General features: G+C 39.0%; 1 protein-coding gene across 4 annotated transcripts in view; it reads left to right on the plus strand.

The window, feature by feature from the left end:
• The window catches only part of SMOC2 (SPARC related modular calcium binding 2), a 141493-nt gene extending 115339 nt beyond the window's left edge, over positions 1-26154 (plus strand). The window contains exons 10-13 of one of the 4 annotated variants that reach the window (XM_068153467.1): positions 16419-16521; positions 17358-17605; positions 21871-21911; positions 24538-26154. In XM_068153467.1, the coding sequence (XP_068009568.1) occupies positions 16419-16521; positions 17358-17605; positions 21871-21911; positions 24538-24561 (416 nt within the window). In that variant the 3' untranslated portion in view covers positions 24562-26154. Of the gene's footprint in view, positions 1-16418; positions 16522-17357; positions 17633-21867; positions 21912-24537 lie in introns of all 4 variants that reach the window. The other 3 variants (XM_068153448.1, XM_068153457.1, XM_068153440.1) reach the window with 3 other exon arrangements.
• Positions 26155-27312: the final 1158 nt, after the last annotated feature.

The following is a 27312-nucleotide window of genomic DNA, read 5'->3' on the forward strand; positions in this document are numbered from 1 at the left end:
ATCCATACTCTCTAATTATCAATGATTTCCATGCATTTTAAAGCTACTGAGTCACGGGTTACCAGTACAGAATGAGAAATGGCCACATTTTTCACTGTTTTGCATACTTTCAGATTTCGCATGCAGACCTATTAACAAATTCGAGTCTGCTTAAGCATGAGAGAAAATGTAATTCTCCAGCTGTTACAACTGTGTATCAGCGTCTTTTCTCTGAGAAAAGCAGGAAGACTGATTGTGAAAACATGATTGATGCATTTTGTGCTATACATATATCAAAGGACTACTTTCCATATATAGTGTGAGGCTTTTTCCCCTGGCAAGTCAGGATACTTAGTTAATCAAGAATTTTTGGGTAAATATCTCTCTTCCTTCTTAGTCATTTAGTGGAATGTAAGTTCTCCTATCTGCTTATGCAAAGCATACTTCAGCATAATTAAAATGGCAGCTGGGTTATAGAGTCTACGATTATCTAAACTACATAAACAGCACCTACAGAGAGTTCATGCTCCAGATGTCATTGACATTGTCATACTGAAGCAAAGTCATGTATGGAAATAATTAATATTAAATATACCATCCTGATGTCAAATTTTGACAGGAGGCACATTTCTCTGACTGAACTTACTCTGGTTCCTACTGAATCAAAGGAAGCTAGACTCATAAAAAAAGATTACTTTGTTTCCTGAGTAGTTTAATTTTTGCTATGTTTATCATGAAACTCCAATGCTTTTCTACTGCAAGCTCAGGTTTGTTTTTTTTCCCCAACACTAAAATGATGATCTCTTATGACCTGTTTGCAATCAGCAATGATATTCTCTGTTTTGATTGTCCACTTTCTTTGTCACAATGCTGATTTAATCCTCCATCTTCTGTGTTTCTTTTCCCTTGTTCTTGCTTCTTGCTTAAACAAATCAAGAAATCAAGGCTAACAGAGCATCTGTGTCTCACATGTATACAAGCCCATTTAAGTAAGAGCTGTGCAAGATTTATACATAGTCTTTTTTTCACTGTATGTGTTTGTCAATAGGAAATGTTTAATACAGTAGGGATTACAAAAGTTTACTCATTTGAAGTTCCTATAAAACTCTGATTTCTTAAAACAGGTATTTTGACACCAATATAAATAGGGTACACAGTTCTCTTGGATCCAAGCTCATGGTTCAATGCATGCATCACAAAACCTTATTGCAAACTTGGCAAATGAATCAAGGAAAGAGATTAATGTGCAGTAGCTAAACATGCACGGTTCAGGAATCAGGCTTTAACTTACAGCTCCCTGTATGGTTTGGTAAAAAAGTTATACTGCTGTGTACAGAAGGTACAGTGCTGTGATGCTGTCACTTCCAATGCTTGGAAAAACAGGTCTCACTGTTCATCACAAACTGTTTTTATTTTTGAAGTTCGTTAATTTCCCTGACATAGGCATATAGCTTTATGAAACTAGGGTTATTTGTGAAAGCAGGACTCTTCTGGGAGAGCAAAAAACTGTATGGTTTATTCCACAGTGAAGCCTTGTTTTGTCAAATTCCTCAGCTGCTTGAGCTTTAAGCTTGGAGACCTAGCTAAGCGTTCTGGCAAATGCTTTGTTGTTGCTAGCTCTCGTTCGTATCTGCCTGTGGGGTACCTTGTGGGCAGGCTTCATTTGATAGTAACTTCATATGGAAGGCTGGGGGGGAAGGAGGAATGTCAGCAGATACACTGCTCTGATTCTTTGCAATCGGCCAAAGGAAAATCACCCTGGGAAGCAGGTCAGAAAACTCTGGTTTATGTAAGAGGAAAGGCATGCATTTCTTATCATAAAACTACTACCTGAATGAGTCTATTAAGCTTGGACCCCTTGTTCCAAATCAAACGTAGTCTTCTGGACCGAGGGTAAAAAAATCGCATAAGATCCACTAGCTATTACTTTAAGTGTAATGTTACGCCATTTTCTTAGTTCAAGAAGATATGGCTGATACATAGAAAGTGATCAACTTCAACAATGAAATTCAGAAACTGTTCAAGTGCACAGAAAGAGAAGGGTAATTTGTGTGCTTTATGTCTCAGATGGCACTTGTAAGTGGGAGTCATTTTAAGTCCTAATACTGAGGCATATATTTTTTTCAGTTATTATTAAAAAAGGTATTTGATATTAAAGTAAGTATTCCTAACCTGTGCATAGGCTCAAGTGAGGTTTCCCCTCACAGATTAATTTTCTCTCTCCGTTAGTGTGGAGGATTGAAACCTAAAACTACCACAGTTAGTAACACACTTAATTTGGAGACAAGCAGGAATTAACTAGGTTAATTTTCTTGTAGCCAAACCAAAATTTGAACTGTTTCCTTCAACAGCAAAAGATTCATTTTCCAACCCCTCTACCCCACAGCTGTCTTCCTTGTGATTTATCTTTGTTTACAGATAAAGCAGAATGCTGTTGCACAGGACAGATAAAGTGAAGACATTCTATGCTCATTATATTTTCAGCAGAGACTACAGATAAATGCTTGTCATAAAAGAATAGTGATTTATTTTTAAAACATGCTTTGATAGCTAGGCAGTTATATTCTTTTTCAGTGTTTCCTGGTAACCATTTCAGAAGACATCAGCAGCATTAATGGAATCTCAAATACTTGAGAGATGAAAAGTATTCCTTTTCATGCAGAAAACCCAGGAAACAGAAAAACTAAATGTCACTAAAAAATTATTGTCAAACTTGAACTAGGAACTCTCATCCTGTATCATTGTCTTGATAAATATTTCTATTTTTATATGACCATAAAATTCATAGGTCATGTTGATTCTGCTCCAGCAGATCACAGGAATCATAGCACCTCAATACACTTGGTACTACAGAAAATTCCAGGTGCTATACTGTCATGTCATTAAGCATAAAATTTCATGATGTTTACTATGTGGGACCCCCCAAGTTTTCTTTCCATTTAAAATGCAGACAACTGAATGAAACTTCTTTTTTCATAAAACTGAAAAAAGATTACTAAAATGAAGCTTGCAGTCTCTGTTGTGAATATCAAATTGAGATAAAACCACCAAAGTACACTAAGCTTTTTGTAGCCCCTATGAATAATCTTTCCTTCTTACTGCCCTTTCCTGTGGTGTTTGAATGATTGATTCCCCCTGTTTTTTCCACTGCTCTTTGAATTCAGCTTTATCCCATTGGAAGCTGTACCTTCTATATGTGTCCTGAGTGAAACATTTATCTTGAATAATAGTCAACTACTCAATTTTAAATAGAATGTATTTAAAGTTAAAAATTAAATCCAACTAACTTAAGAGTCCCTATATCAAACAATAGGCTTCTCTTGTGTATATGCACTGCTGGAAAAAAAAATTGAACAGTGACTTATAGCATGGCAGAATGATAAAATACTGTTTAAGCATTAGTTCCCACAACTCTATTGTTTTGAAAGTTAGAAATCCTGGAGTCCAAAACATGCATGGCAGAAAACTTCAGCACTGCACAGTGCAGCGGTCTTGGTGCAGCAAAGCACAGAAATCCGTGATTTTCTTTAAACTCATGAATAAATTTGATTTAATGAGAGCACTCTGTTGACATACTTGCCAGGCTATATGGAAAATGTTAGTTGCATTTTTCTGTGTTAGTTGCATTTTTCTATATCATGCAGGATTAAGTCCTAACTTAAAGAAGATGCTATTCAGTCTGACACCACCGTTATTTTCTAAAAAAGATATGTTAATGTATCAAAAGAAGTGGTTTCTGACACTATTCTGAAGAGTTTGCTCACAACAAAAGGAACCCTTCTGTGAACACACAATAACTTGATGATTAGGATACTCAGTTGAAGAGGAAAGGACCTAGGTTCAAATCCCTGATCCAAACCAGACAGAGCAGGGAATTGAACCTGATTCTCCAGTGTCAGAGATTAGGGTACTCCGCTGGATAACAGCAAGCCAGGTTTCAACTCCCTACTCTGTCTGGTTTACATCAAGGATTTGAATCTCTGTCTCTCCCATGTCAGCTGTGTGCCCTCATCACCAAGCTATTTGGCCAAGATGGGATGCAGTGTTGTTTTTTTTCTTAGGATAAAAACTAAAAAAAGAAGGGGAGAAAAAAAAAAGAAAAAGAAAAAAGGAAAGCCATTCTGCACCAGAGTAAAATCTAGATTACCCAGTTGTGACATTTTCCACATCATAGAATTTTTTGGTTCCTGGCCAGGGTTAGAGTGAGCTGCTTCATCATCATCACATACCAAGTGAACCAAAAGCAATAGAAAGACATAAAATCCTCTCTGTCTTGACGAATGCAACTAAAGATGTAGAGATTTAGCCATGTTATCCATATGGCTTTGGCAGAAGCAGAGAAAACAAAACTACCAGAAGCCTATTCATGTGAATGCCAGAACTATCTCTGAGAATTACAGTTTTGTTTGGAGTAGAATGGGGGAGGAAGATTAATACTCTGTAAGTGTTGTTGGAGGTGTCTGTGTTGGAGCACAGGCTGACCATGTGAGTTCACTTGAAACTTCAAGCAATTTTTTTCCACTGCTGATTACCATGCTTCTCTTCTCTCCCTTGGCTTGGCTTTGTTTCTCTTGTATTTGTATTGCACTGGAACAAGCTGCCCAGAAAGGTTGTGGAGTCTCCTTCTCTGGAGACTTTCAAAACATGTCTGGATGCATTCCTGTGCAGACTACCCTAGGTGGTCTTGCTTTTGGCACGGGGGTTGGACTCAGTGATCTCTGGAGGTCCCTTCCAACCTCTAACAGTCTGTGGTCCTGTAGTCCTGTGATCGTGTGATCCATGCTTGTCTCCTTTCTCTACCCTCAACATATATTCGTGTCCTTCTGCTTCCCATAAAGAAATTGGTCTGGCTTAAAAATTGATCTTTGTAATGATACAAATAGATGAACCCTGCTGTGAAAGCCTCTGTAAATATGCTTATATAATTTGAAAGAAATAGGTGGGGTTTAACTGTTTATCTTGTCCTTGTACACACATTGAAATTCTTAATCTAATCCCAGGCTTCTTTAAAGATTTAAGGATTTTTTTTTCCACATTACTTTCTCTTCAGTCTTTTGATTTTAATCAGCAGTAGACCATATGTGGATTTTTGACAATCTAGCTTGTGAACCCACCTATCGACATCTGCAAAAGGCTTATTTTACTTTAGTCATATAAAGATCTGAGACTGAAAATCACTATTTGTATCTGTTGGAATTTGCAGTGTTGGCTCTCTCCCATACTGGAGTGAGGACCTCTAATTTGAAATGAGTGCTTTACATTCATTCATTTGAATGAAATGGATTTAAAATGACCCCTGTTTACTAATAGGTCAACATTAGAGTATCCACAATTATACCAAAGAAATACTCACAGGAGAGTTAGACTGGAAATGGGGCATGTATGAATTATTGTCAGAATCATTATTCCAGTTCCATTCACCAACAGGCATTCACTTACTGTTGCAAAATGAATGTCTGGAAAATAGGTTATTATACATGCACAAGAGGGACTCTGTTTTGCCATGTATGAGCATTTGGGATGCTGCTGTTCTACACTAATTGTATTTTTAGCTATACCCTGCAATGCCCAGGGCACAAAGATATAATGTGAGGGCTTGTTTCCATCATTCTCCATTTATGCACCAGCAGACTGCAAGATGCATGAGAACCTCCTTCATGTGTTGTTAACAAATGAAATTTCATGGCCTGCTCCAGAAATAGGACACACATGTTCCTATGATTGTGTACACACGATTTGTCATTCAGTAGTCTATGCCATGCCAGCCTGTGTATAAAATGGGGTCACAATCTTGGTTTTGCAGACCAAGGCAGACTGTTGGAGGGTGTGATACAGTATTCATTCCATTCCATTCCATTCCATTCCATTCCATTCCATTCCATTCCATTCCATTCCATTCCATTCCATTCCATTCTATTCCATTCCATTCCATCTCTGTTTTCTCTCGAGTCCCATGGCCAGTAAGCCTGAGATGGTTTTCACTTTCTCGTAAGACTCTCTTCTCAGTCCTATCAGATATTATCTGTTAATATCAAGTAACTGACTCAGGGCCACCTGATTAACATTAAACACCACAGCCTCTGCTGAAGTCAAGTGTGGGCTCCTGCACAAATACAAGGAAATCCAGGCTTGGGCACAGCACAGGCTGTTCCTAGATGGGTTCCTGACCAACAGGTTATGCAGCACACAAATGAAACTAGCATACAGTGTAGTGTAGTGGGACAGTGCGGAAACTGTCCTTATAATCCATAATGGAATTCTATCATGTAATTGGATCTCCCTGCCTTGAAATGATCTGAGGCACTTTGTAATCAAAACACACACTATAAATTATTTTACATGAAGTTGGCTACATTGCATACTAACTGGCATATGTCTTCATCTTTCATTTTCTCAGTTGTACTTATGTTATTAATAATAATAATAGTAATAGTTATTATTATTATTATTATTAATTATTATTATAATAAACCAGGTTGAAAGAGACCTTCCAGATCATCGTGTCCAGCCCGTCAACCAATCCAACCCACCTAAACAAATAAACCATGGCACCAAGCACCCCATCAAGTCTCCTCCTGAACACCTCCAATGATGGTGAATCCAACACTTCCCCAGGCAGCCCATTCCAATGGGCAATCGCTGTCTCTGTCTAGAACTTCTTCCTAACATCCAACCTGAACCTCCCCTGGCACAGCCTGAGACTGTGTCCTCTTGTTCTGGTACTGCCTACCTGGGAGAAAAGACCAACATCCGCCTGTCTACAACCTCCCTTCAGGTAGTTGTAGAGAGCAATAAGGTCACCCCTGAGTCTCCTTTTCTCCAGGCTAAGCAACCCCAGCTCCCTCAGTCTCTCCTCATAGGGCTTGTGTTCCAAACCCCTCATCAACTTTGTTGCCCTTCTCTGGACTCGTTCCAGCAAGTCAACATCCTTCCTAAACTGAGGGGCCCAGAACTGGACACAGTACTCGAGGTGTGGCCTAACCAGTGCAGTGTACAGGGGCAGAATGACCTCCCTGCTCCTGCTGGCCACACTGTTCTTGATGCAGGCCAGGATGCCATTGGCCCTCTTGGCTGCCTGGGCGCACTGCAGGCTCATGTTCATCCTACCATCAACCAGCACCCCCAGGTCCCTCTCTACCTGGCCGCTCTCCAGCCACTCTGACCCCAGCCTGTAGCACTGCATGGGGTTGTTGTGGCCAATGTGCAGAACCCGGCACTTGGATGTGTTAAATCTCATGCCGTTGGACTCTGCCCATCTGTCCAGCCTGTCGAGGTCTCTCTGCAAAGCCTCTCTACCCTCCAGCAGATCAACTCCTGCCCCCAGCTTGGTGTTGTCAGCAAATTTGCTGATGATAGACTCAATGCCCTCATCCAGATCATCAATAAAGATGTTAAAGAGCACAGGGCCCAGCACTGATCCTTGGGGCACACCACTAGTGCCTGGCTGCCAGCTGGATGTGGAACCATTCACCATCACTCTCTGGGCTCAGCCCTCCAGCCAGTTCCTAACCCAATGCAGTGTGCTCCCATCCAAGCCATGGGCTGACAGCTTGGCCAGGAGTTTGCTATGGACCAGGTGGGTCACCTGATCATAGAAGGAGATCAGGTTGGTCAGGCAGGACCTGCCCTTCCTAAATCCATGCTGACTAGGCCTGATCCCTTGGCCATCCTGTAAGTGCTGTGTGATTGCACTCAGGATGACCTGTTCCATGATCTTGCCTGTCACTGAGGTCAGGTTGACAGGCCTGGTTCATCCAACTGGCCCTTCTTGTGGATGGGCACCACGTTGGCCAGCTTCCAGTCTTCTGGGACCTCTCCAGTGAGCCAGGACTGATGAAAAATGATGGAGAGCGGCTTAGCCAGCTCATCTGCCAGCTCTCTCAGCACCCTAGGATGGATCCCATCTGGTCCCATGGACTTGTGGGGATCCAAGCGACTGAAGAAAGCTCCAACTACCTGCTTCTGGAACATAGGGAAACTATGCAGTTCCCTGGCTCCTTCTACCAGCTCTGCAAGCCAGCTGTCTGGAAGACATTCTGTCCTGCTAGTAAAAATTGAGGCAAAGAAGTTGTTAAGTACCTCTGCCTTTTCCTCATCCTTTGATGCAACATTTCCCTCCATGTCCACCAATGAGTGGAGGTTGTCCTTGCCCTTCCTCTTGCTATTAATGTATTTATAGAAGGACTTTTTGTTGTCCTTCACAGCAGAGGCCAGTTTGAGCTCCAAATGTGCTTTTGCCTCCCTAATTTTCTTCCTGCATGATTTGGCAATATCCTTAAACATTCTGTGGGTTGCCTCACCTTTCTTCCAAAGAAGATACACCTTCTTCTTTGCCCTCAGTTCTATTAAGAGTTCATTAACCATCCAGGCTGGCCATCTGCCCCGGCGGGGCAGGGTCTTTGCCTGCAAGCACTTTGTGTTCATTTTCTCTGTACTTACCATAAATTGCAAATTAAAAGTAACATGATTATCTCTGAATTGCCCTGCTTTTTATAGGATGAAGTCAAGCTCATCATTACCTGGACAGAAGTTTATTCTGGTTTAATGTGGTATATTTGGCTTGAGGGATCTATGCCAAATACATGTCAATCTGCAAATAAAGTTGGTTTGTAAATCTGCTCTAGCTACAGAGATCTCTCTCCGTCAACCCTTGAGAAGTGAGATGGGTAAAGGTGAATTAGGAGTGTGCCCTCATTTTTAAATCAAATTAATATTGTATAGTTATTAAGGCCTTAGCCTTAAGTCCATTGTAGTATGCCCACTTCCTTCCACAGGAACTAAGGGCATTTAATTCTAATACACCTTGTAAAAGTTTCATTATGACTGTATTTATGCTTTGGTATTCGTAATTTTATAGCATTTTCATTTAGCAAAGAATGATACAGCGAGATTTCAAATGCTATTTTCTGAGGAAATCTGTCACTTCATGGAAAGTTTCCGGAAATGTAACACAACTGCCATTCCTAGATTAAATAATATGTAAAGAGAGAGAGAAATTTTTGTGATGCCAGGTTTCCAAGGTCTGTTTCATTCCATAGTGTTCAAGTAATGTTTTACTGGTTCTTTCTGACTCTTGTTTCACTTCAGTTACCTCCAGAATTTCCATTTTATAAACCTCTTTTAATCACTGCTGTAAAAAATCATTCTGAGTTAAAATTCAGTATATAGTTAATGTTCCAAAAAATACCCATGCTTGCCTTCCCTTATTCCCAGCTCTCCTGTGTTAGAAATATGATTTCTAAATCTTTTATTTGCCAGTTACGGGAGGGAGGGAGTAAAAATTATACAATAATATTGATGAAAATTCATCTAATTCAAATTCAGTACTTGCAGCTATCTGTATAAGGAAAATAATGCATGGGTAAAGATTCTGATACTTCACTTGCCTGCCTGCAATATAACTAGATCTTCTGCCTCCTTTCTTGCACCTCCCTTCTTCACCTCCTTTTCCAGCTCATCCTACACCATGCAACAATATGCTTTGTGCCCTAGAGCTAGGTTTATAATATGTGGGTCTGCCACTGCTCTCATTTTCAGAGTAAAGAGACACCAAGTCACTGCATCTATGGGACACTCCATTTGTGTGGCACAGGTTGGGGGTGTTCTGTATCATCTACATTTGGATTTAAAAAAACCCAACAATGCAGTAATTCAAAGGTGCATTAGAAAAAATCCATCATGTATATGTTAAACACTCTTCAAATGACTGAAAGGTATCTTTAAGGAGTGCTGACCTCACATCTCCATCTGTGCTGCATTTTAACTGTAAGAACCACAGATTGGTACAAAGGTTCTCCTTTTGTCTCTGAAAATCTGGTACTGCTCTGTGGACAGGGACTCTATGAAAATAGCTCTCACATACATGTATGCTGCTGGCCTGACAGTTTCTAACTCAGCTCTGAATTTTCTTCATCTTTATGCTCTAATGTTCTTAGTATCTGAATAGATAGCTGGTTTTGTGGCTTTAACTGAGAGTAGATGCTTTTGGGATTTTCAGCTGATGCTTCCAGTGGTAAAAGTCTCAATAAGAGGTATCCAGAAGGATTAAAACCAGCATCAGTTTGTAGAAAATACTGTTTTTCATGCATGCTTCCAAGGAGCACGCTGCTTAGATTAATTAAGTAATGTGAAAAACATCCCCACTAGCAAGTCCCCATAGTTCAATTTTTCCAGCAGGAGACCAGAATTATGCACCTTATTTCTGAGGTCACTTCCATAATTGCAGCAACATATATTTTTTGTAATAGCTTTTCCTTCTTAATGGATATTTAAATGGAGGTAATAAAATATGGTTATTTCATACCCATCTCCTGAGAGGAAACATAACAGCATGATGAAAATACCAGTGGACTGGAAGTAACCAATGTCTACTAAAAAGGACTGCATTTTGACTCTCTAAGTAATATTGGTTGTTAATTGTTAAGACTCCCAGGGTGACAAATTGGACATTCAGATGCCTGCTATACTATATGAAACTGAATCCCAAAATATTTCATTTTTATAAAATGTTTTGAAAGTGTTACTACAGTCAGAAATACCAGCTGTATATCTCAGAGAGAGGCAGTCATGAAATACATCATTTAAAGCAGAAGTATAACCTCTTGAAAATTTGATCTAGTTGCTTTGCTCTTCTGAACTTTTTCTGGGACTTTATCAAAAAGTCTTTGGCCTTCAAACGTGAGGTAGACATGGTGTAGGCAGTGCCTAATAAAAACATTAACTGCCATGTGCTGTTTAGGTAGTAAAGGAGCAAGACCTCCTTAAATCATCTGAATTTTCGAGGACTTTGAGGACTTTTTCCTGTTCCCTGTCAAAACTAGAAAGGCAAATAAGGTCCACAGACCTTCTCAAGCCTTTGGATGCCATCTGAGAGATTACGGTGTTCTAGTTGATTCAGTTTCTCAAAAGCCTGTCAAAGTCTCATGGAAGGAAAACTAAACTGAAAAGTCTTAATCAAAAGTTAGTAATTTCACATGGCTTGTGTTATACTGTGATGTTATTATTCCCCTCTAGTCGTTTAACTGAATGACGTGTATTGAATTGCTTTTCCTATCAGCAAATGCCTTAGCCTGTCAGTTGCCTGTGAAAACTGCTTGTAGGATCATATTTGTTTCTGCTATGAACATTTTCCCTTCTTTCCACCACATTTACCCAAAGAATAACAGAGTAGTCTGAGCCTAAATCAATTTACAAAGCAGATGTATAGAGAATTTATCACAAACAGTTTTACAGCAGCTGGGATTGCAAGTTAGCTCTCTGGAGTTCCTCAGTACTTAATAATAAATGAAGAAGAGATACATTTTAAGGGAGGTCCTGTCCTATTCTAAGAAAAATCTAAGGTAGCTGAGATGAATTCCTTCTGAAAAGATTCCTTTATACTGAGCTTAAATAGCTGTTATAAGTGAAACATTTCATCAGGCTCAAGTTCAACAAATCCTACTCAATGCACTTTTGTATGATATGAATTCCTGTGACTGAAGGGTAGGGCCTTGAGAGAGCATCCTCTGTTAACTCTGTTGTTTTTCCCCCCCACTTGAAGTCAGAACTTGTGACAAGATGAGAAGGCATGGCATGAAGCTGCACCAGGGCAGGTTTAGGTTGGATGTTAGGAAGCATTTTTTCATGGAAAGGGTAATTAGGCACAGAATGGACTGCCTGAGGAGGTGGTGGAGTCCCTGTCCCTGGAGGTCTTTAGGGAAAGATTGGATGTGGCACGTAGTAACATGGTCTGGTCGATGTGGTGGTGTTAGGTCATAGGCTGGATTTGATGATTACAGAGGTCTATTCCAGCCTCAGTGATTCTGTTACTCTGTGAATTGTGTGATTCTGTGGTATGTGGAGACCTGAAATATGCTTCCAGCCCTTTTCCAGAAAGAGTACTTCATCCATATAAGAGATAGACATCTGAAGCTACAAAGACATAGATCCCTTCCAACTAACATCAGTTCTACTGTATTATTTCTGAGTAGATAACAGAGAATTTGGCACTGACTTTAAGTATGTTAATTGGTAAGAGTATTTAGGAGAAAATAAAAATAATAAACAAAGGGCCATATCTGAGGTATATTAACATGAATTAAGACACTGGAACAGGTTGCCCAGGGAAATTGTGGATGCCCTCTCCATGGAACTGTTCAGGGTCTGGTTGGACAGACTCTTAAGCAGTCCAGTGGATGTCTCTGTCTAAGGCAGGGAGATTGGAACTAGATGATCTTAAAGGTCCCTTCCAATCCAAACCATTCTATGATAATTTTGTCTCTAGGATAGAAACTATGAGGTAGGTAACTATTATTTATGAGAGGTTACCAGATGATGCACTGAGGGAAAAACTGCAATGAGCTATAAAACCACTGGCCATGAGTTCCCAGACTCATGTCTTGAAGGGATATTTTTGTTGCAATAGTGCTCATAAAGAGCTCATGAATTCTTCTGAAAAGTGAAGCAGACCCTCAGCATATCTAGACAAACAAACACTTGTGATTTAGGTGGATAAACAGAAATAAACTCATGAACTGCACATGTATATGTGTATAGAATAAAAGTCCAAGAAAAAATATTTTCCTTGTATTGTCTACTCTACCAGGCCAACCAGTAGTACTGACTAACTTAAATTATCTTCTCTTGTATAACACAGTAATAGTTCTGATCATTCTGATTTTTGGAATATCAAAATTTATTTATAATCTTGAGAGGTATTCCAGTGGCTGTTGTATTTGAGTGCACTGCTAAACCTGATATTCTCATTAACAAGCAAGAAATAAAAAAGAAGCTTTAGATTTGCTAATTGTGAGTTGTCATGCCTTTAATTACTTGAGTGACTGACTCAAGACAGTTTCCTGTCTTGCAGGAAGATTAATGTAAACTTCATTTTTAAAGTGATTAATCTTATCTATTATATTCATATTTTCACAGAAATGAACAAAGTACTTTTCTAGCCATGACTTCAGATGTGCTGTAAAAGATTACCTTTGAAGATTGACAGTAGCAGATTAGTATCAACAAAGCAGGGAGCTCCAAGGCACTTGGGTGTATATCTGAGAAGTATTATAGAAAACTGACCCACAGACTTAACTCAAAAAGTCCATCCACAGTACTAAATATGGACATATATAGAGAGAGTCACATGTACATATGAGATATATAATGTATAATGATGATTCTTTGATTGCCTTTGAATTATAGCTGAAATTAGGTGTTTGTATATTCCCATCATTTGTGGTATGTATTTGTTGGTCTAACTTTTACTCTAGGTAAAACTATCCTTAATGCAAACACTCAACTCTATGTTACATCTCTGAACCTGCAGGCTGACCCCATGTGGTTTTAGCTTCAAGCCTTTAACAACAAATTATTATGTAAGCTGTCAAATCCACACAGGACAAGCAGCTGCAGAAGAAACTTAATCACATAAACCATAGTGGGAAGCATAAGGCTTCCATAAGAGACTAGTCTTTCCCTTTCTGTATTTAGTCCAGTGAGAGTGAGTTGTTCATTACAATCAAGGTAAAACTCTGCCAGTTTTGCCATTTCATCTGCAGGTTTGTTGAAAATTCAAGCTCAGCAAGAAGCCTCCAGAGAATTACTCTGAGTTAATAACACCTGAGAAGGACAGAGATTTCGCTGTGAGGTGAATTGCTGTGTTACTGCCCACACATCAGCAAAAGTTATAATTGCAAGAAACTGAATATTTTCTCTGTATTTAACTGGTGAGGATTTTGTGGCGTGTCATTTTACATTAAGTATTAGAGTTGTAACTTAGAATCCTTCACAGCAACCAATTGTGTTTGGTTTAACAGCAAGACTTCTATGAGATTTCTATTGCTATCAGCTGCTATTGTAACTTTATACACTACACATTTAAAACCCTTTCCTAGTATTAGGGAAGTCTGTCAAAGACAGATTTTAAACTGTGATATTTCCCCCTCCATGTTTTCTTGTGAATTTAGGAGCTGATGCATTCCCTTTCCTAGCTGTATCTCATAAATAGAAAGCTAAGTCATGATTTTGAGCTCTACATATGTAGCACGTTTACACTTAGCGGCTCCCTGGACATCACTGAAAACTCTCTAAGGCATACATTTTTGTTTCTTCCAGATGTTTCAAGAATACACTCATAAATAACATTCTGATGGAGCTCCTAAATTAAATTAGATATTAACATTATTACATATAAAAAATAAATATTAAAAAAATTAATCAATTTGTCATCTCTATATGCTCTGCATTGTTCTATGCTGAGTTATTACTGTCTGTGTTTTCTACAAGCCCTGCATCAATTCATGTTTGGAGCAGGATTTAGGCTTCTGCTTGGGCAACAGTGGCACAACCCTGGCAAGAAATGAAGAAAGCTTGTATCATTTAATATAGGTCTGCACAGTGAGCCTCAGACAGACCTCTTTTTGCCTGTCCCTTGAAGAGAACCAGCTGTGCTGCACTGGCCAGGTATCCTTGCTAGCAGGATGTAGCTTTGTACTTAGTAGGTTGCTTGGAGATTTAGTTGCTTGTTTCAGGCAGGTTGCCGTGCTCGCACAGATGACTGTGAGTTCTGCATGGGAACTTCTTGGGCTCTGCCTGCTCACCTCTGGGCAAACGTGCTCTTACGGTTTGCAGAGTTATATGGTTTCATTTAAATTACAGTGCACAATTTACATGCATTGTCTCAGTGTCTGAGCCCTACTTCCCAGCAAGTTCTTTGCTCTAAAGAATATGCTTTTGAATTATGCACTGAATGCTGCCAGGAACCTGTTGGTAAAGTCTTCTGTCCCTCCTTGCCAATCTCTTGCCACACTTCTTGTTTGTGTGCCTTACAGAGAAAGCTCAAGTGCTTGTCGCATTGTACTAAAACTTAAGATTATAGTCATAGCTACTTGGTTTGTTTTCTTTGTTGTTGCTGGTTTGGGTTTTTTCTTTTCTTTTTTTCTTTTTTATTTATTTTTCCCCCACAAGTGTAACAGGAAAATAAAAATATGGGCAAAGGCTAAGGGAAGAGGAACGTATGTAGGAGAGTGACAGTTGCTTTCAGGTGCATACTCTTAGCACAGTGAAACTTGCTTCAGTGAATTCCTGTTACATGCCTTTTGCAGTTACCAGAATAAAATGATCCTGGTGCTGAAGACAAACATATAGAGATGAGGAACTCATAACTACATGAGTGTGCTAGTCAATACTATTTAGTGGGTGCTGCTGCTATACGTAATAGCTGAGCTATTCTTACTGCAGCACAGCTAAGGACTAATATAACACAGGTTCATTTTCTTCGATCAACCTGGGATGTATTAAAAAATAATTTGCTGGGAAAGGTGACGTTTTCAAGCTCAGATAATCCTTCTGCCTGCTCTAGGGGTCACTGAAAAGTGTAATGAAATAATGAATCCCCACTGATTTACTAACTTTCCTTTTCCATAGCACTTCAAAGTGTTTAATTTTTGCACTTAAGAACAGAACTGGAGGTAAGCAGGCCTCCAGCACAGAATTGTCTGTGAAAGTTTTGCTGTGGGCTCCAGCTTCAAACATCTCTGTGTTACTGCTCATGAATCATCCTAGAGTTTAACTGAGATATTACAGGGCTAAAGGAAGACCTGATGTTTGGCTCAGAGCTCTAGGGAACAGGAGAGGAAGCAGGTGTATTATATAAGCAAACCTCTATGTGTCAACATCCATGGGCTTTATGAATTTATCTACTCCAGCTGCACTGCTCTAAGAGTGCATCTCTCAATAGATATTTATTTAGCATGTTATGTGTCTCAAATGTGCTGTCAGTTTCTTTTAGAGAAGTGCTTTGTGACATGAGAGATGTAATTATGAGAATGATCTAGCATGACAATAGGATCTCACAGTGTGAAATAAAATACCAGTTAACAGCATCCAAGTGGACTAGGTGCCATAGAGTGAGAGTTAACTCCTGTCCAAGGGAAAAGGGAAAGAGGCAAGGACCTGGCTGTCATTTTGCAGAGAGGAAAGCCAAAGCACAGAGAGAATGTGTATCAAGAAAACTAATGGTACTTCAGAGGAGCAAAAGTGGAAACCTGAAAGAATTGTTGTGCTATGGGTTTTTATATGATGATTCAAATGGTCTGTATCATGCACAAACTTCTGTTGTTTCAAACAGTTCTCAAAATGTGACATTCATTGTAAAAAAATACTTACAGAAGGAAAAATGATGGCTAAAAGTGAAATGAAGGAACCTAAGTTATGCAAAACAGATTCCCACTTGCATGAGTTGATAGATGATTGATAGAATGATGTTGTCTATTGCTGCTCGGTGTTACAGATAAGTACCTGAATTTAGACATTTGTCTTTGAATTACATTACAAACTTGGGTACAATTTCTGGGATTTTTTTTTATGGAAAGTCACATCTATCTCTAAGTTTGAACTATTACTGGAATATAAATGTGGTAAAAAGAGAAAATAGACAAGAAAAATATCTATTTTTCTAGGTTGTCCTGGGGCCAAGAAGAATGAGTTCCTAACTAGTGTTTTGGATGCACTGTCCACAGATATGGTGCACGCAGTCTCTGATCCATCATTGTCTTCTAGCCGGTGGGTTTCAGATCCTTTTAGCGTGTCTTTAAAAGGATATTGCAGTGATGAATTAATTGTGGAGGCCTTTCAGAAGTAATTCTTCTGGCTTCACAAAGGGCAAATTTCCTAGAACCTATCTAGGAGAGTTTGCTTCAAGTTACCACTGTGGACTATGTTCACTAAACAGAGATTTGCAGATTATGGCTGAATTCTCAGCAGCAGCAGAGCTTAGAGTTTCTGTGTAGCTGCTACACAGGCTTTACTTGATGAATGTGTGCTACCTTTCTGATTCATATTTTGCCTAGTTGCTCATAAAACAAAACAGTCACAGGTAGAATTAAAAATGCATAGTCTGTAGCTCAGGTGCTCACCATCTGAAGAGGGGGTATCATTTGTTTTTATAACTAACTTTGTAATTCAACATGTTTTATCTCCAAGAGCATCCATCACAGGTTGCCATTGTACCTAGGTATTTGGCAGTGCTGATTGTTGACCTACTTCAATTAGGTATATTATGCATTTAATTTGTCTGACATCTATGAAGCTGTCTTTTTTCTCTTGTATTTCTATATTCACTCTTCTCTGTTTCAGGAAATGAAAGGGAAAGCACTGTTTACTGATTATGGTGCAGACCTGCACAAAGTTTCAGAGAGCAGATTCCAGCACTTAGTGTAAAATTTAAGACACAGTTGGTCCAAATGAAAAAAGAGGGATTCATTACATGGAACTAGTGGCCAAAAGCAGGGAAGTTGTTGTAGCAAAGCATCTAATAGTGCTTTAACAATTCTGAAATGAAGATATAAACTGAGGTTTATGTATCAGAAGTAAGACTAAACTCTTGTTTTCTGTTTCAGGGTTTCAGAGCCTGATCCAAATCATACTCTGGAAGAGAGAGTGGTCCACTGGTATTTCAAACAGCTAGATAAAAATTCCAGTGGTGACATTGGCAAGAAAGAAATCAAGCCATTTAAAAGATTCCTAAGAAAGAAATCAAAACCCAAAAAATGTGTGAAGAAATTTGTGGAATACTGTGATGTGAATAACGATAAATCCTTGTCAGTTCAAGAATTAATGGGCTGCTTGGGAGTATCAAAAGAAGAAGGTAAAGCAGAAACAAAGAAACGCCATAGTAAGAACCTTTTCTTACTTTTTGATTGGAATATTCAAAACTGATGAAGTCTGATATTTGTACATGTCAGAAGTATGCAAAATGAACAAGTGAGTATACCTAGGGCAGCTGTTGCTTAGGGCAAGTGGCAGGAAAGCTCCTTCTGTGTAGGCAAATTAGGAGCAGTCAGCATGGTTTTACCAAGGGTAGGTCATGTTTGACCAACCTGATAGCCTTGTATGAGGACATAACCAGGTGGATAGATGATGGTAGAGCAGTAAATGTGGTTCATCTTGATTTCAGTAAAGCATTTGACACCATCTGGCACAGCATCCTTGCAGTTAAACTGAGTCAGTGTGGTCTCGATGATCAGGTAGTGAAATGGATTGAGAAATGGTTGAAGGGAAGGAATCAGAGAATTGTGGTCAATGGGACAGGGTCTAGTTGGAGGCCTGTAACTAGTTGAGTCCCTCAGGTGTGAGTACTGGAACTAGTGCTATTCCATATGAGGGCACAGACTGCACTGTCAGCAAGTTTGCTCATGACACAAAACTGAGTGAAGTGGCTGACACACCACGTAGTTGTGCTGCCATTCAGTGAGATTTAGGCTGAGAGCTGGGCAGGGATAAATTGAATGAAGTTCAATAAGGGTAGAGTCTTGCACCTAGGAAAGAGCAACCCCATAGACCAGCATAGGTTGGGGATTGACCTGCTGGGGAGCAGCAAAGGAGAAAAGGACCTGGGGGTCCTGGTGGATGGAAGGTTGACCATGAGCCAGCAATGTGTTCTTGAGGTCAAGAAGGGCAATGCCATTCTGGGTTGGATTAGAAAGGGGTGTGGTCAGTAGGTCAAGGGAGGTTCTCCTCACCCTCTATTCTGCTTTGGTGAGGCTGCATCTGGAATATTGTGTCCAGTTCTGGGCTCCTCAGTTCAAGAAGGACAGGGAACTGCTTGAGAGAGTCCAGCACAGAGCCACGAAAATGATTCAGGCAGTAGAACATCTTCCTTACGAGGAGAGACTGAGGGAGCTGGGGCTTTTGGAGAAGAGGAGGCTGAGGGGTGACCTCATTCATGTTTATAAATACGTACAGGGTGAGTGCCAAGAGGATGGAGCCAGGCTCTTCTTGGTGATGCCCAATGATAGGACAATGGGCAATGGGTAGAAGTTGAGGCATAGGAAGTTCCATGGAAACAGGTGGAAAACTTTTTCACTGTGAGGGTGACAGAAATTGGAACAGGCTGCCCAGGGGGGTTGTGGACTTTCACTCTCTGGAGGTATTCAAGGTCCATCTGTATGTGTTCCTGTGTGATCTTGTATAAGTGATCCTGCTCTGTATGTGTTCCTGTGTGATCTGGTGTAATGATCCTGCTCTGGCAGGGGGGTTGGACTAGATGACCTTTCAAGGTCCCTTCCAGCCCCTAACATTCTGTGATTCTGTGAAATAATTACTTTGCTTTGGTAGAATCAAAACCTTCCTATTAATTTGACCATTAAATATTTTACAGGTTGAAACCTAAAGATACAATAACATTACCAGTCATTGAAAAAACAGTGTAATGCTATTACACTACTATGTCCTCAATGAGTGAAATTATGTCCTAGATGAGTGGAAGTATCACACCTCTGTTTCTTTGGATTCCTGTTGGAAAGGAAGCACATTGTTGAGTTTTCTAAAGTCTTCTCGTTTATCAGCTGTGCTTTAGAGGCACAGTGAAGAATGTGGTCATCTGCCAAACAAGTGGAACAATTGCTAGTACAAAAAGACCTTTCCTTACTGCCAAACTGGTAGATAGGGAAGCATCTAACTATGGTGTGTAATGGTCTCTGCAGAGCTCAATCACACAATTCCTGAAAGTGAAAAAAAAAAAAATTAGAAAATTGTAAACATCAGGGGTAGATTCTTAGAATTTATAAAGTTGTGGAATATGAATACAGAAAAACTGGTGGGTTGGGTTTGGTGTTTTTTTTTTCGGGGGGGGTTTGCTTTTTTGTTTGTTTTGTTGGTTTGGTTTATTTGTTTTCTTTTTGGTTTTTTTGTGGGCTTTGTTGGGGGTTTTTAGTGTTTTTTGTTTTGGTTTGGGGGATTTTTTTGGGGGGGAGGCCCTTTTGTGTTGTTGTGTTGTGGTTTGATTCGGTTTGGATTGGGTTATTTGGTCTGGGACTTTTTAAAATGAAGCCGGGGATCACAGGAAAGCAAGCCAAGTAGGGAATGAATTCAGAATTCATTAATTCAACAAAATTCAACACTAGAAAGGGAATACTAAAGAAAGATAGAATAAATCTACATTGCGCTAGTAAAGTAAATTTTCTATGGCAGATCTCTCAGGTATATCAAATCCAGCAATTTTTTATCTGTGTTTTTTTGTAGATGTAATAATAATAATACCTTGCAATTTTCACTTGCATGATGTAGGTGAAAAATTGTATGCTATAAATGTGGAAATAGAAATGTAACACCTTTTTCATTTACACTGTTTGGCAGACTAGTGTTTTAATATGGAGATCATCATGGTCACTTCATCTGTTAACACCCATTCCAAAATACTTGTGTCCTGTTGCAGCTGACACTCCTTAGTCTCTCATCGTAGATGAACTTCGGGTCTGGAATCGTTGCCCCATGACATAAAGGGAAGCTATAGAAAGACTCAAAGGATAACCCAATTTCCTATAGACAGACTCAAAGGATAACCCAATTTTCTATAGACAGACTCAAAGGATAACCCAATTTTCCCTGTGTTCATTCCAGTAAAGAAAAAAAAAATCAAATAAATCAGATAAACTGCCTGTTTGGGAAAAGAAAGTTGTAAAATACATGAAATTATATGAAGATCACACAGAAATTTAGCTAAACTAACGGGAGATTTTTAACAGAGATGCTGAAAAACAATCTGAGAACATCCATTTCTGGAAAGAATAAGTATTTTTACATTGAAAAACTATTGGCATACAGTTGGGAAAAAGACCTAAATAATGTCATTTGGTTGCTTTCCTAGATATACAGATGCCCACATTTCAGACATTTATAAATGTTAATAAGATTCCCTGTCAGTCTTCTCCACAATAAACAGCCTCAGGTCTCTCAGCATTTCCTCATAAGACAGATATTCCAGTCCCTTAATCATCCTCGCAGCTTTCTGTTGGACATTCTCTAGTATGTCACTCATGAACTGGGGAGCCCAGAACTAGACACAAGGATGTAATCACACAAGGGCAGAGTACACAGAGATGAGAACATTCCTTGACCCACTGGCCACACTCTTCTTAATGTACATCAAGATGCATATCATTTGCCTTCTCAGCCACCAGGGCATGTTGCTATCCCATAGGTAACTTACTGTTCACGAGGACTACAATGTCCTTCTCCATGGAGCTGCTTTCCAGCAGGTCAACTCCTAATCTGTATTGGTGTGTGATGGTGTTCCTCCCCAGGTATCATAGTATCACTTATTCTTGTTGAATATCATTAGGTTTCCCTTTGCAGAGCACTCTGGCTTGTCCAGGTCTCACTGAATGGCAGCACAATTTTCTGGTGTATCAGCCAATCCTCCCAGTTTGGTATCACCAGCGAACTTGCTGACTTTACACTTTACCCCCTCATCCATGTTGTTGATGTAGATGCTGAATAAGACTGCACCCAGTACTGACCCCTGGGGAATGCCATTAGTTACAGGCATTAACTGGACTGAACTCTGTTGTTTAGCCAGTTCACAATCCACCTCACTACCTATTCTTCCAACCTAGACTTCCTGAGCTTGCCTACGAGAATGTTATGGGAGACATGTTCAAAAGCCTTGATAAAGTCAAGGTAAACAACATCCACTCCTCTCCCTATATCTACCCGTTCAGTCTCACCATCATAGAAGGCTATCAGATTATTCAAACATGATATCCCTTTGGCAAATCTATTCTGGCTGCTCCTGATAACCTTCCCTTACTTCCATGTTCTTAGAGATGACCTTCAGAATGAGCTGTTCTGTCACCTTTCCAGGTCATGTTTTAGCTAACATTGAACTGCTGCCATTGAACTTTCAATGAAAGAAGCAACATCTGTACAGAGGAATGAAAAAAGTGGATGTTTCCATGATTACATGAAAATACGAAATATTTTATCTCTCTTTCTCGGTTGATTTGTTTTTTTAATCTCTGCAGTTACCCTATACTAAAAATACCTTTTCTGAATGAGGTCTCCAGTTCCTGGGGACACTACGTATAACTTGCAAATCACATTTAGAATGTTTTCTTTTCCTTCCTTTAGCAGCCCCTAAAACCAACACTGAAAGTACTTCATCCAGCAAGCAGGTGAGTAATGAGGAGAGCAAGATCTCCATTCCTGCCTTTCCCAGCTTAACTTCCTGGAATTTTAGAAGTTATAATTGCTGCTTCAGACTGCATTCATCTGCCTTTCTGCAGACTTACCAGGACAATGTAGAGCAGTATCCTAATTAACTATCATTGGAAAGCTGAGCCAGTCAGCTGCAGGCACAGAGTGAATGTACATAAATGCAAAGTGAATTAGGTCTGCCTGTGGATGTTCCTAGTAAAGTGTAAATTAGTGTATAGGTAACATAATGAGTGTAACTGAGCTCTCAAATGAGTCTTCTTCATTCCTGAAGGGCAGCATTCCCATACACTTTTGAATGTGCACTGTTTTAACTTTTGCTTTAACTGAATTCCCTTAATTTTCCTGCGTCACATTGTAGACACAAACTTACATTGATTGAAATTACTTCATGAACAAAGCTGTGAATTTCCCTGCCAAATGAAAACATATACATTTCACAAACCCCACTGAATTACTATATGGGGGCTTTAAACGCCTTTATAAATCTTAGTGTAGAGAAAGAAGCTGTCACTTTCAAATGCCTCTGCTGGGCTGACCATAATGATGCTGGAGAACATAGGATTTGCATCATTCTGCTGATGTATGTTAAAACTAAAATTGATTAGGTCTGCAGAGAGATTGTAGCAAATAAAATGTCAAGCATTCTGACAACATAATCAGTGATTTGGTTTTGCATCGATTTTCTGCGAAGTTTTGGTTTTCTTTTTTCCAAATAACACCAGTGTATGTCATTCGTGAGATTTTGGCTTCTCAAGGCTTTCAGAGCGACAAGAAGCACAAAAGCAGTATTTTCAAATCAAGGGAGGGTACACACTAAAAAGGAGAGACTCAAGTGGAAGCTCAGTAAAAGAGGTTAAAAAAGAGCTGCAAATTTCTGTGTATCTATTTTTATAATAATTAATCCTAAAAATGCAATTTTCTGGGCAACACAGGCACAGCTAACTAGCATTTTTGCATGGGTCTGAATGGTCTAGTAAAAGAATCATATTCCTACCATTCTTGCCTCAATTTTGTATTATCTAAAGGAATTAAATGATTACTGTCTATGAAAGAATCAGCAAATAATGAATTGTTTTTAAACATACTAATATATTATAAGAATATCTCATGTAACCCTGCAGCTGGAAATAGAGGAATTTGTCTAAAAATATCCCAAAACAATAGTTGTGTTTAATGTCTTCCTATCCATCAGAAACCTAGATTAATCTGTTAAAAACTGAACCTGGGGTGAACCTCCCCACAAGCCAAGAGGCAAGCTCAACATTATTTGTGAGTCCTATCAGAGACTACCTACATACCTCTGATGAAATATAGTCTCGCAGCTAGAGGGATGTGCTATGTTTTTGTTTGTTTAGACAAATGTTTGTGGTCTTAACTTTTCAAGATGTCCCTGTGAATCACTTTAAATAAGGCTGGAAACAATTATCCTGTCGGAACTCAAAAAATATTCAGAGGGATTATTTTAATTATATAATGGTAATTACTGGCGCACGTGCATTACACTTGAAGCATGACAAACCCTATCCCTTTTATTGTAATCTGATCTTGACTGGCAGAATCTGTAATAAAAATGACCTAGAGCATCTAAGTTTCTTAATTTTGTCTGTTAATATTGCTGACTCAGCACCAATTATTTTAAAAGCTGTTGCTGACAAATGATAGCCTTGAATTAAGTCTGGTTCAGCAAACTATCTGTTGTCAGTTTCATACTCAAATAATACAAGGCTGCAGATATGGAAGGTGGCTTTCATCACGAAAGTTTGCACTTGAAAGGGAGTTATTGAAAAGCAGTGGGCTGGATGGGAGCTACTCGAAGGAAAACTACCCATCTAGGGAGGAGTGATCAGATTTGCACCTTTCAGGAATGAGCACTCAAGAACTCATTTTCTGCTAGTTTATTGCTGACATTCAGTTACAGATATGTTTATGTGAACTTAGGCAGATATATTCCTGATTTTTTTATATATGTATATTTTTTTAACATATGTGCACATCACTATGTGTGCATGCACATGCAAACTTACTGAAAAGAAAGCAGGTATAGATACACATACTGATATGCTCACTGAGCCTCATCTGTGATTGCTCTAAAAGAGATCAAATACATTGTGGATCTGACAGAACTGGGGTAGTTCCCAGATAGATTTCTCATACTCAGTTCCACCCTGTCCAACATACACATACATGCACACATACTGTCAGTGATACCAGAGGGTCTTTTGCAGCCTAGCAAAATGTTTGCAAGGAAACTATAGATTCGTAAGACTTTGGCCAGTAGCCCATTCCTTACTTGTCACATTCCATGGAAAGGGATACTGCACCAGAGACATTCTCTGGAAGTTGTTAAAACAGTTTGATAGGTACAGATTTAAAGAAATAGTAAAGATTTTGCTGATAGCCTTGTTCATAGATGCCATGAAGGACTACATGGAAGGGATTTTTTTATTCCTCATCAATATTTGTGCAGAACACTTGCTCTGATAGCGGGTTGTGGACACTGCTGAAAAATGGAGAGAAATATTTATACTTGATCACTTGAAAACATCATTAATAATGCAGAGTTTTTTCCCAACTTTCTTCCAGCAAGCATCGAAGAAGCAAGGATGAAAAGTTTACTAATCCCAGGCAGATCTCTTTGACATGTGGGAGATTTCCTCACCAAAAGGCAATAAAAACAACTGTAGTATTTGCACTTTGTACTTAAAAATGTAAATTCACTTTGTAGAAATGAAATATTTAAACAGACTTTTTTAATCTGTGAAAATGTAATGGCTAGTTTTGAACAATTATCACATACAATGTATGTGTATCCTTTTGTTGTCTGAAATATGTAAAACATGTTGGAGATGTAAAAGTTTGCATTTAAACCATTTTTTTAAAAATAGCTTCTTGGCAAATGGTAGCATAGAGACCAGATTCTATGTATTTTGGTTTCAATTAGTATGCTTTTCCTAATACTGTCATTTAAGTAGAGATATGCTGAAAAGTCTACTGTATTCTCAGTTTTGTCTAAGCAATGTTGGGTGATTCAGGTTTGCAGGACTGAGGGAAGTGTGTAAAATGCTCTTTACTTTGTTTTGCAGTTTTAAAGTGAACAGATTTTTCACTAGTGGCTCTATTGTATTTCACATTGTTTGTATTGTTAGTATTATGCTTTCCAAAAATGATGCAATGAAAATGCCACTACTAATGGATTATTATTCTACAGTTGGGATACTTGCAGAAAAATGTATCCTTTTATCCAATTTTGAGGTGCCGTGCATTACATATTTTGGTAGGATCTTTTTCCTGTTTGTTTTCACCTGAGTTCAACAACAAACCAACAAGGAGTAGGAAGATGCATTGTAATGTCACTCCAGTCTGGTTCGGCCGGGTTCTAAAAGCACTTTTCTGTGGTCAGTTCAAAGCACAAGCAGAGTTTATATGGGTCAGAATTATCAATTTCATCATAAAGAGACAGGGAAGAGTAAACAGTTTGTTCAGCCTTTTCTTCCTCTACACCTGGCTGCCCTCATCAACGTTTTGGTTTGCCTCAGGGTTCACTAGAGGTAAAGCTGAACAAATTATGAACAATTGCCATCAGGTGGGGCTACTCATGTTGCTCCGCCTGAGGCTTTTTCCTTGCTGTCTGGAAGTTCTCACAAGTTTTCATACCTTCTCTGTCATTTTTCCCCCATATACTTTGTTTATGTGCCTGAGGGGAATAAGAACTTGTGGCTGCGAATTTAAGCAAGGGGCCCAGGTGGAAAAGTCTCAACTCTTGAACAACTGTCAGTTACAAGCAGCTGGGTTGATTGATGCAACAACAGGTGAACTGTTGGCATCTAGGAGCTGGAGCTGGCACAAAAAGGCAGGAATGTTGCAACAGTGATTTCATCCTGTTTTGTTTAAATAACTTATGGGATCGGACATATGACTAGGTAATCATAATAGAACCCTGGCTTGTACCTGGAGAAGCTTTTTTTGCAAATAAAAACCTTTCATTTCAATTTCAACATATGCTGAAGTGATAGAAAACACTGTATGCAGCGGAATCTTACTCAAGAAATTGTGTAAGCTGAGCTTTGGCAGCAGGAGGAACCTAGATGCAACTGTATGCTATCTTGTATTTTTGTTTTTAAAAGTATTTGTTATTCTTTTATACTGTTAAACTTTGAATTTAATCTTCTTTATAGATTAAAGTCAGTATGTTACAAACTATTTTGGTGTTTTCTGAAACATGGTTTGGAAACAGATACACATGGTGGCAACCTCACCACTGTGTTGAGTTTACAAGAAACCTTACAATCTTACATTGTGCCCACCTTCTTTTCTTCCCTTGATCATTTATTGAATACTCTTCTAAGGTTGGTCATGCCTTATTTATACCATTGCTTCTCAAAACAAATATTTTGAGACCAAAATCTTTGCTGATACTACTTCCGTAATGATTCACCTTGTCTCTTGCTTCTTGGAAAAGTGCAATGTGGCGTAGATAGAGACCATACCTTTTGCCCTTGCTGTGACAGTGAGCTGCTGGGCAACTTTAAACCTAACTGGAAACAATGAGGAGAGAGAAGCAGACCTTGAGAATATTCATCACCAGGTTAGGTGAGCACAGTATGGTTAATAGCAACTTTTTGTGTTTTGTAATTCCATCACTGTGCTCTTTGGAAACGATATAAAGATGGACACACATTTTGCCATGTCCATGGATTGAAATGACAGCCCATTTAATCCAGGAGGGTATGAGGGGAGGCAAATGTGGACTAGTCACTTGATTATACAAGGGGCAGCCAGCCTTAAATGGCATTCTCTTAGGTATCCAAAGATTTCTACAACATAGAGTCATGTGATGACTGAAACATGAGGTATTTCATATTGGTACATATTTCTGCATCATCACATTTATTGTTCATTTTAATTTCCATCCATTACTCCACTTGGCTATAATCAGTACTGGGTTCTCATAGCTCCAGTTAGAGTCCAGATCCCATACTGGAACACACCTGACAGCCTGTTAAATTCTCTTTGGGTTCCTCTGTCTTCCATATATCCACAGGATAGTTAAACTTGGATAAACCTTGTCCCTTCTAATTGGAACCAAGCATGGCCTTGATAGCAAAAAGGAATCCATGTGGATATGCCCTTAGGCTCAGTACCAGTGTTTATTTAGTTCCAACAGTTAATTAGTTCTAGTTTTTATTCTATTTGATGTGCAACAATTTAATTTCTGTTTTAATTCTGTTCTTATTGAAAGCACAACTTATATTCTGCTTCTCATTGGCCAATATTTGTTCTAGTTCCAACCATTGCTGAACAGATTTATTAAGAGCTTTTATATAGTTATAAGCAGAAGACTATTAAGTTTATAAAATG

Source organism: Melanerpes formicivorus, unplaced genomic scaffold, assembly GCF_026170545.1.
Source record: "Melanerpes formicivorus ecotype bairdi unplaced genomic scaffold, bMelFor1.0.p_v2 SCAF_2, whole genome shotgun sequence".
Lineage (NCBI taxonomy): Eukaryota > Metazoa > Chordata > Aves > Piciformes > Picidae > Melanerpes > Melanerpes formicivorus.